We start from the raw sequence: 10854 nt of genomic DNA, 5'->3' as shown, positions 1-10854 counted from the left end.
TTCTTGTGTGTATGTGTGTGTGAGTGTGTGTGTGTGAGAGTGTGTGTGTGAGAGAGAGAGAGTGTGTGTGTGTGTGTGTGAGAGAGGGTGTACGTGTGTGTGTGTGAGTGAGTATGTGTGTGTGTGAGAGAGTGTGTGTGTGTGACAGAGTGTGTGAGTGTGTGTGTGTGTGAGAGTGTGTGTGAGTGTGAGAGGGTGTGTGTTTGCACAAGGACAAGGTTTTAAAAGATTCTGAAGTACATGAATTTTGTATCCTATTAACCTTTATATTAATCTTTATAATAACATTTTGTTCTATGTTCATGTTCTGTTCATGTTCATTGTCTCTGTGCTGCTTTGAGACAATGTCAGTTGTAAAAAGCGTTACACAAATAAACTTCAATAGAATTGCCAAATCAAATCCACTGCTTCTGTACAAACTCCATGATCTGGAAACCCCAGCGACCCGTGTGTAGCTCCACCACACAGTCAGTATGACGTGTGGAAGATTTACACTGACCGACACGGTGTGGGCCGAATAGTAAAAATTGTGAAAATCCTCCAAACGTGTGCTTCTGAGCATTCACACGTATCGTATCCTTAGCGCTGGATTACTGCACTTTTATATCAGAACAGTTCACACGGTCACGAGCCGAGAGCATAATTACTGCCATAAAGAATATAAATGTAAGCAGTTAACAAATGAATCATGTGATGAAGGATGAAGAGCTCCTTTATTATTGTTATATGTTGGTCATTATTGTTATATGTTGGTCATTATTGTTATTGTTATATGTTGGTCATTATTGTTATATGTTGGTCATTATTGTTATATGTTGGTCATTATTATTATATGTTGGTCATTATTATTATATGTTGGTCATTATTGTTATATGTTGGTCATTATTGTTATATGTTGGTCATTATTATTATATGTTGGTCATTATTGTTATTGTTATATGTTGGTCATTATTGTTATTATTATATGTTGGTCATTATTATTATATGTTGGTCATTATTGTTATTGTTATATGTTGGTCATTATTGTTATTGTTATATGTTGGTCATTATTATTATATGTTGGTCATTATCATTATTGTTATATGTTGGTCATTATTGTTATTGTTATATGTTGGTCATTATTGTTATATGTTGGTCATTATTGTTATTGTTATATGTTGGTCATTATCATTATTGTTATATGTTGGTCATTATTGTTATTGTTATATGTTGGTCATTATTATTATTATATGTTGGTCATTATTATTATATGTTGGTCATTATTGTTATTGGCATCAGCAGCTTGGATATTAGATTATGGTAATTTTATGCTAATTTTGTTCCCGGAATGAAAAGCGACTTATCAGACATTTTTCCAGCAGTATAACAAGTCTGATATAAAATGCGTCAGGACTCTCAGGCTTTCGGTTTGAGACGTTTTTACACACACATACACACCAAACCTCTCACACACACAAACACACGTCCATCCACACACACACACGTCCGTCCACACACACGCGTCCGTCCACACACACACACACATGTCCGTCCACACACACACACACGTCCGTCCACACACACACACACACGTCCGTCCACACACACACACGTCCGTCCACACACACACACGTCCGTCCACACACACACCCACCCACAAACGCATCCCCACACGCATCCCCACACACACACACATCCCCACACACACACACCCCCACACACACCTCCACATACACATCCCCCCACCCCCCCCACACACACATCCCCACACACACGCACACACATCCCCACACACACATCCCCACACACACACACATACCCACCCACACACCCCCCCACACACACACACATCCCCACACACACATCCCCACACACACACAATTCCCCACACACACCCCCACACACACACACACATCCCCACACACACACATCCCCACACACACACACACATCCCCACACACACACACACATCCCCACACACACACACATCCCCACACACACACACATCCCCACACACACACACACATCCCCCCACACACACACACATCCCCCCCACACACACCCCCACACACACATCCCCACACACACACCCTCCACACACACCCCCACACACACGTATCCCCCCCACATCCCAACACACACACATCCCCACACACACGCACACATCCCCACACACCCACACACATCCCCACACATCCCCCCACACACACATATCCCCCCACCCCCCCACACATCCCCCCCACCCCTCCTCCCACATCCCACACACACACATATCCCCCCCACACACATATCCCCCCCCCACACACACACGTGTGTTTATTGCTCCATCTTATGCTACAGCTTTTATCTGCAGTGAGTGTGAAAGCAGACAACACATGACTGCTGCTGTTCCCTCAACTGTTCTGCAGGGTTTAAATCCTGCCAATTCCATGTGGTGTTTGAGGACAACAACCTCCTCATCAATACACAATTATCACAGACTTTATCTGACTGTATAAAGGACATTATTCATAATAACACTCTCTGGTGTTTATAACAGTTTATAATCACTATAATCAGTCTAATATTAGTCTTGAACTTTTGTATAATAAACGTTTTGTACTACATTTCTTATGTTCTGTAAAGCTGCTTTGAGACAACGTCCATTGTTAAAAGTGAATTCAGATAAAACTGAGACGGACAGAGTGGAACTGCGTTACATTATCTACCTCTAAACACATTCAGCTCTTCAGTACGAAAACTCAGATGTGTGGATGTGAATTAGGACAAATATTTAGGACTTGGGTTTGATTTATGACTCACTGTAACCTAGACACATCAACAGAATTTGACATTACAGCTCATCATTAAAGAAATGGAAAAACCTAGCAACACGGTTTCGCTACATTCACATCACTGATAAGACCGGATTCCTTTCACTGGCATCAGAAGCATGTGTATTAACGCTGAGAACATTCTAGGAGAAAAACATCTACGGTTTGTTGGATACATTAAACTCGAAGCTCTGCTTTTTATTGTCTGTGTGGTGTTGTCGTCTCTGTGTACTGGAAGCGTATGACAAATTCCATGTATGTGCAATAAAGCGCCTTCTAATTCTGAGAGAGAGACAGACAAACAGACACACAGACAGACAGACACACAGACAGACAGAGAGAGAGAGAGAGAGAGAGAGAGAGAGAGAGAGACAGAGAGAGAGAGAGACAGAGAGAGAGGGGGGGTTCTCATTATAACTTCTCTTCATTAGTGAGTTTACGGTTAGTTTAGGTCATTAGGTCAATGGAAGGTTTTGACAAAAAATTGTGTGTGTGTGTGAGAGTGAGTGAGTGAGTGAGAGAGAGACAGTCAGACAGAGAGACAGAGAGAGAGAATCAGAGAAAGAGAGAGAGAGAGAGAGAGAGAGAGAGAGAGAGAGATTTTGCTATTTTGCTGCAAAACTAAAATAGACTGGATGCTGGACACCACATACCAACCTGAAATTGATAAATAAACATTTTTGTAACCTGCTGAGACCAGGTTACCGGGACAGAAGCTTCAGCTATTGTGTACGCACTTGTAGGAGCATGTGTGTGTGTGTGTGTGTGTGTGTGTGTACCTTGGTTGAGGGGCCCAACACTTCCTCTGTTCCCTCTGCTTCTTTATCCTGAAAAGCAGAAACCGGAGAATAACACAATAAGGAAACACACACACACACACACACACACAGGGTTCTGCTAATGGGGTGAAATATTTTTAGGCGAGTAACATAAACAGAGACCTGTGGTGTAACGGAGTGGAGCAATCAACACACACGGATCGTTCAGTGCCAGACATCACAGAAATATTTCAGTACTGGATACAGTGAACAGATGTGTGATTCTCCAAACCAGGCTGCACAAGAACCCATTACAATAAGCCTCCATTATCAATGACCCACAAAAGCAGGCATAAAAGCAGTATACAGTGACCATCGTCTATGGGATCGATGACGGTAACTCTCGCTCAGGGTCTGGTTTAATTTCTCTCTTTAGTGTCTCATATACTCAGAGGTAGGAAGGCAGCAGTGGCTCTGTGGGTGTCAATTCCACATCAAACGAATAAACTATAATTGTTTTTATGTTTTAAACATTATAGATTTGACAAAATGGACAAGATATTCGTCTATACTAAGAAAACCCCGGAATATGTAATTGTATTAAATTCAGACTACATGCATAAATTATACATTTAACTGTAATTATTTAAAGAAATACAATACAATTCCATACGAATATAGAAACAGTACAAATAAAGAAATCAAATAGAAATGTATTGAACATTTATCTCAGATCACATCACATGACAAAGCCTTTTATTCCTCTAGTGCTACAGCAATTTTCCACTCATTAAGAGTTTCCACTTCTGGTAAAACTCTGAACTTCTGAATGTTCAGTTCAGTGTTTGCTTTGCGTTTATTGCTGATGTTTTCTAGAAATATATATGATCCTTCACTGTATGTAACACTTAAACAAAGCTAGCTAGCTATATACAGCTAGATGTTAGCAAGCTAGTTCATATTTGTTAGGTGTAAACAGAGTTGGGATTTCAAGGTTATTTTTTTATATTTATAGGTACATCATGTTGAGTAACAGTTATTATTATTATATCTAACAGCTATAAACAGTTGTTCTTTCACTTTTTGTCCCTTTTCTTAAAGTTGACAGAGCCAAGTCGGTGCCACCATATAAACAATCATTGATCGTTGAAGCAAGATTTTCTGAAAAAAAAAAGAGAGAGAGAGAGAGAGAGAGAGTGGGAAAGATTTTTCTGCTTTCATAGCAAAAAAAAGTGACGAGACAAAAACAATGTTCAGTAGTTGATTTGCAGTGAAGGGGGAGAATAAAACTATGAGATACTTAAAATATATGTAAAAATAAAATGTTTTGCCCTCTGAACTCTACCATGCTTCATCATGGTGGTGACGGAGTGGGAGCAGGAGCAGGAGCAGGATCAGGGAGTTTCCCAGCCTTCCTGTGAGTTAGGGAGCATGAGACTGCCTCACGCGAATACCCTTTCTACTCTTTATCCATGGTAGAAATCTGCTCTCGATGCCAACCCAATAGTGATGTTTGGAGAGCACAAAATAATATACAAAATGTCCTTCGAGTCACCGACATGCTCTCAGATCAGAGCAAACATTCCTTCTTCCTCTGATGTTGATCTTGGGATTATGCCGTACGTTCCATGTTTAAGCGTTTAAATCATTTTCAGCCCTGAAGACAAACTAATTCCATTCTGGATGGATGGAGGAAATTGTATGAAGAGGATAGTTTCACATTGGTGAAATTCAATATGAAACTCTAGTGCAGTTCGAAGATCGTGTCCAGAACGGAGGCACGCACTTTCTATTACTGCACCATCACCGAGCTGAATGAATCATCATCCTGCACCAGAAGTAAACTATATCTCCTGGCTTAATATGCTCTTTATACGTGGCTTTAAAAGTTTAAATAGATCTAACGCTGTAAATCAAGCGTACACAAACATTCCACTTAATGCTACTTTATTGCCCCGGCGATGTTATACAGTGTTCAGCTATTCTGTGAAGTTTATCATCATTATTCTAATACAACCTACTGTACCTTTAAGAATGCATCGTACTCTGCTTGTAGCATAAGCGATGAATATTTTAGATGTCATTACATGCCTCTATCCATTAAGTAAATGACCCCGACCTTAACCATGTTACTCAAATGATATCAGAAAAGCCAAGACACAAAGCACTGGATATTTTTTTGTTCAGAAGGCAAGACTTCCTTAATTTACTTAACAGAACTGTACTATCGTATTGCTAGTCACAGAGTTTAAGAAGTAGGTCTTCAAATACACCTTTTGACCTTGTTTTTTTTTTTTTTTTTTTAAATGGGGTGGGGGGTGTAATGAGGGGTACATATTTTTTGCCCTTAGGAAAACATAAGCAGGAACTTGTAGGAAAAGTTTCACTTTAATTACTAACAAAAAAGAGCAGCAGGTCTAGTGATCGTACAGCGTTATGTAACTCATGTAAACCAGTCTTCATTTCGATACAGTCTGCTCTCTGTTACAGCTGCGTCTTATTGATGTTTACAGAGCAGGGCATGCTGGGAAGAGCGAGGCCGTACACCATGCCGCCTAAACCCCTGCACTGCGAGGGGCCGACATTCCCACCGGTCACCCAAATCAACCTCAAAACCAAATGTGTGAAAGTAGAAGGTTTATGAACAAACTAGAAACAAAGGAAAAATGCTGACTGCATGCAGTGTTGCTCCAAAGCCTCAGCGATTCTTGTACACGATACAGAGCAGAGCTAAAACTTGGAAAAAAGCTTCATGCGTATCAGGTTGTATCCAGCCAATTTCTTTAGATTTTCAAATTGAAGGTTTGGTTATCGAAGAAAAAACCCACCCTGTACGACACCATGTGTATTCCTCTTCAATGGCATTCTAACGAGACTTTCGGTACATTTGTTTGTGTTCATATATCAGCAAGCACGGTTTCATACATCACCCAAGATGCCGTTCAGCTTTCTGCCTTCAGTCTGTTCAGCTCTCCCTCCTTTCTCAGATCAGTTTCCAAAGCTTCAACATTTTATGCTAATACCATCAAAGCCATTGAATTTGTCATCTCACAGCACACTAATAAATTCTCTGCTACTTCTACATCATATTTGTCATTAGTATTAAACTAACACTCACTGTAAACTAATGAAAACGGTAACAAAACTTCCGTTCTTTTGTTTTTAGGAACTCGCAGCAAACCCTGGAAACTTTTCTCCTACTTAACACCATTACACACCATGAAGTCCTGTTCCACTAATCTGATTGGTTGAGCGGTGTTTCGAGTGTTTATATTCATTACGACCTCTTTGGGCCTTTGGCCTTGTTACATTACACTGCCTGCTTTGAAACATTCACTACAGTAGCTTTAGTGACATTAGCATCAGACATGACATTTTTTATTTCAATTATAACTGCTAGACAGATGAAGATGGAAAAAAAAAACAGAAGCACATTTAATGGAAATGTCCAAATCAACATGCGCTAGTTAGCAAGCTAGCTGAAAGGCTATAAATTGAATAAACTGAGTGTCGTATTGTGTGGAAAATGTGAGGATAGCATTACACACCTCTGCTAAAATACTAGCTTGGTCTGACCAACAACCAGTTCCCAATACACAGGCTAATCTGTTAAAACTGGTAGATCATCTACGCCGAATGAGACGTTATTTTCCAGCTCTCTTATTACTTGAATAAACCGATCAATCAATATTATCTTGCATTTGACTTCAGTATTTTTTTTTTTTATTCGTCTGAACTAGCATTAGCACGAAAACATATTTGCACTGGAATCCCTAAGCAGGTCAAATATTTTAACATATACATGGACGTATATAACGTGTTTATCATAGAACAGTCACAAGGTACAGTGTCAGATATATGAGGCTTTGTAACATTCAAACTCCAAGAAAAACTAGGTTAGAAATAATTCATAGATAATTCCATATCATTTTAATATCTTTCTTAAAGTTAAAGAAACAGTAACCCATAACCTTTACTTTTACTCAGGTCACATGTGTATGTCATCTGAGATAAAAGTGTCGAGGAAATGAATAAATGCAAATAAATTTAAATGTATAAGAGTCATATAATACATGAGCATTACACATAGACCTCAATAGCCACAGGAACCCTGGATTAATCCATTAAAAGTCTAAACTTGACAACATTTAATCCTTTGAAATAGGCTAGGGGGATTTTCTAGAAGATATCCGTACTATCTATCTATCTATCTATCTATATCTATATATATCTATATATATATAAAGTAGCTATGTAGTTATCGTTGTCAGGGGGCGTGGCCATATCTGCGCAAGCCTAGCAACGACCCTCGCGCGATTAGACCACACAAATGGTCGAATGCGTGAAGCCAGACACTGTAACTGAACCCGTAGCTCACCGGAAATTAAAAAAATAATCATTTACGTCCATCATAAAACGGGAAAAACACAGAATCAAGGCAGTTTAAACCGGCGCTCGTGCGTGATACTAAATGCACGGTGACCGAACGTGAACACGCCTTTGTTCGGTCCGCGCCATCGGCCAGCTCACCTTGTGCGCGCTTTCCCGGTGCCAGGGCGCGTCCACCTCTCCTTCAGACGTTTCATCATCCACCAAAACTTCGCTCTTGCTTCTTTTAAACATCCTGAACGCTCCACGCAGGAGAGAAAGAGAGACAGACAGAGAGAGAGAGAGAGAAAGAGAGAGAGAGAGAGAGAGAGAGGTGGTGGTTTAAAGGCACAAGGCTTGTAGTCACACTTCTTAGCCCAGGAGAAGAAAGCAAACTGGTTTTAAGGAAGATCAGAGAGAGACACAGGTTCAAGCCCTAATGACCAAAACAGAACAAAGCTGAACTGTAAGAGAGCTCTTTCTCTTTCTCTCTCTCTTCCGCGCGCTCTCTCCTTTCCTCTATCTATCTATTTCCTTGTGGTCGGGAGTGTCTGTGTCTGTCCAACGGTGCACTCTGTATTCAGTTTGTCCTGCTGCTGTCTTGCACCTCCTCTGTGCCGGATCTGAGTGGATTGGAGCACCTGAATCCCCCCACGCAAGCCCCTGCTCCTCCCATCCGCCCCTTTAGATCAGATTGCCAGACTCCAGTCCATCATGCGCACTTGCGCGCTATCTAGGGCACTTAACTCCTGTATAAACACACAATCCTCCACCCGCCATCAGTTCTGTCTTTCTAAACCCGTTAGTAGGAACATTCCTCCAAAGAAGTTTCCTTGTTTTTGTCCCACCGAACATTATCAAAGAATACATGTTCCTAATTCTAAAATAAATAGCCAGTAAGTAGCCTACAAAACAAAACTTTTCTATTACATAACAAAAAATAAAAAAAAATCCAAAAAAGTTGGTTATATTTCACATTTCAAATATTATAATAATAATTTTAAAAAAATGATAAAGTTTGGTCAAATTGTTAGATGTGTCATTTACAGGCGGAATCATTTGTTTCATTCGACGTTAACTTGTGTTAAAAGTAAATTGTAGGTAACAGTAATCCTACATTTCTGTTACTGAGATCCATGTAACTAGGGAATTAAGTGTAAAGCAAAAATAAAACACATGACAACAGGACGTTTCATCAGATTTTCTAAACAACGTGACCGGCATCGCTTTGACTTCTTCCGTCTCAACAGGTCAACGATGTTACTAAGATTAAAGCTACAAGAAATAGAAATTAAAATTTTTTCTTTTTTTAACTGTATATTTTATTTATTTTATTATATTTTAAAATATTTTTGTCATGACATTAAAGATGACATGTGGTTTTAAGATTATAGCATCCTTATTGAATAATGGCTAATATTAGCTTGTATCTTTAGCCCTACAGTAGGTGCATCTCAAATCAGGGGAAGTCGTGGCTTAATGGTTAGAGAGTCTGACGTGTAACCCTAAGGTTATGGGTTCGAGTCTCGGGCCGGCCACGACTGATGTGCCCTTGAGCAAGGCACCGAACCCCCCCAACTGCTCCCCGGGCGCCACAGCATAAATGGCTGCCCACTGCTCTGGGTGTGTGTGTGTTCACTGCTGTGTGTGTGTTCACTGCTGTGTGTGTTTGTGCACTTTGGATGGGTTAAATGCAGAGAACAAATTCTGAACAAATTCTGAGCATGGGCCACCATACTTAGCCGCATGTCATGTCACTTATCATTTATCTTGCTAGCCCTCTAGGTCTACGTCTGAAAACGGTCGACCCCTGATTATTGCCCTGACTATTCAGCTAGGGAGATGATTGTGACAACACGCCCTCTGTTACTAGCAACCCTACAACAAACAAGTTGATTTTAAAGACTAGTGATGCCTTAATGGTAGGCCAATGGTGAAATGTCACTGTAAGTTGGCATTTTTGAGGACTGGCAAATTATAAATCTGTGCTAAACTCCACACATATAATTCTGAGAAGGTCACTTATAAAATTAATATTAAAAATTTCCACCACTTTTGCGAACCACTGACCTAAATTTATGGATGTGCTCCAACGTTTTATTAAAATTAAAACAAAATATTAATTGGACTTCTTGCCTCTGTAAATCTCCAAAAATTAGATGTTGTCGATGTAGTAGTTTCATAATCTATGTATGATTTTTGTTTCGAGTGAAACCTCATTGCTTAACCAACACAGGGAACCTGGAGTCAAATCCAGGGGACTTCAGGCACAAGGTCGGAGACACCCTAGACGGGTGTAGACACCCTACACAGGCCACATTCACACACTCTCACACACCATAGAGATACAAATCATCCTACCACACATCTTCAGACCTGGTGAGGAAACCAGAGATCCCAGAGGAAAACCTCAATCACAGAGACGACATCCAAACCTCACACACTGGCTGGAGGCAGGAATGAAATCACTATTCCTGGAGGTGTGAGGAAAGCGAGAATCGAATAGAGAATCGAATAATCTGAATCATTTTTTCCATTTACAGTATATGCTCTTACCACAGGTTATCACATGCTGCCATTTTGCATTTTCTTTACATTGCTTATAATAAAAGACCTACGATAAACATCTTAACCATTAACGAGCCCCACAAACACAGGAACACATCTTAGCAATGCTGCTCTTGTGTAATTTTATCCAACTTCCCAACACTAGTCCAATATATAAAAAGAATCATTACGGTTATTTCTGCTTCAGGTTTTTGCGGTACCCAAATAGAATTAGGTGGAAACTGAAACACTCCTTTGTTTACTCTGAGCTATGACGGTAACACATAACCACAAAGGCTTTCCTCTGTAAAAGAAGTTCATTCTCCCAGCAGACGTGATTTACAGATTAAAATCGTCTTATATAACTGTTTTACAATGGAACAAGTCAC

At 40.1% G+C, this 10854-nt stretch overlaps 1 protein-coding gene across 1 annotated transcript in view; it reads right to left on the bottom strand.

Annotated features, from left to right (window-relative positions):
- Nucleotides 1-8563, bottom strand: part of si:ch211-225h24.2 (uncharacterized protein LOC564539 homolog) — a 16627-nt gene extending 8064 nt beyond the window's left edge. The window contains exons 1-2 of the mRNA XM_060894649.1: nucleotides 8081-8563; nucleotides 3572-3619 (exon numbers count right to left, since the gene is read on the bottom strand). Of these exons, the coding sequence (XP_060750632.1) occupies nucleotides 3572-3619; nucleotides 8081-8173 (141 nt within the window). The 5' untranslated portion in view covers nucleotides 8174-8563. The remainder of the gene's footprint in view (nucleotides 1-3571; nucleotides 3620-8080) is intronic.
- Between the last annotated feature and the right edge of the window lie 2291 nt (nucleotides 8564-10854).

This window comes from Tachysurus vachellii, chromosome 19, assembly GCF_030014155.1.
Source record: "Tachysurus vachellii isolate PV-2020 chromosome 19, HZAU_Pvac_v1, whole genome shotgun sequence".
Lineage (NCBI taxonomy): Eukaryota > Metazoa > Chordata > Actinopteri > Siluriformes > Bagridae > Tachysurus > Tachysurus vachellii.
Note: the sequence above shows the minus strand (reverse complement) of the source record. Positions and strands in the feature narration are given on the sequence as shown.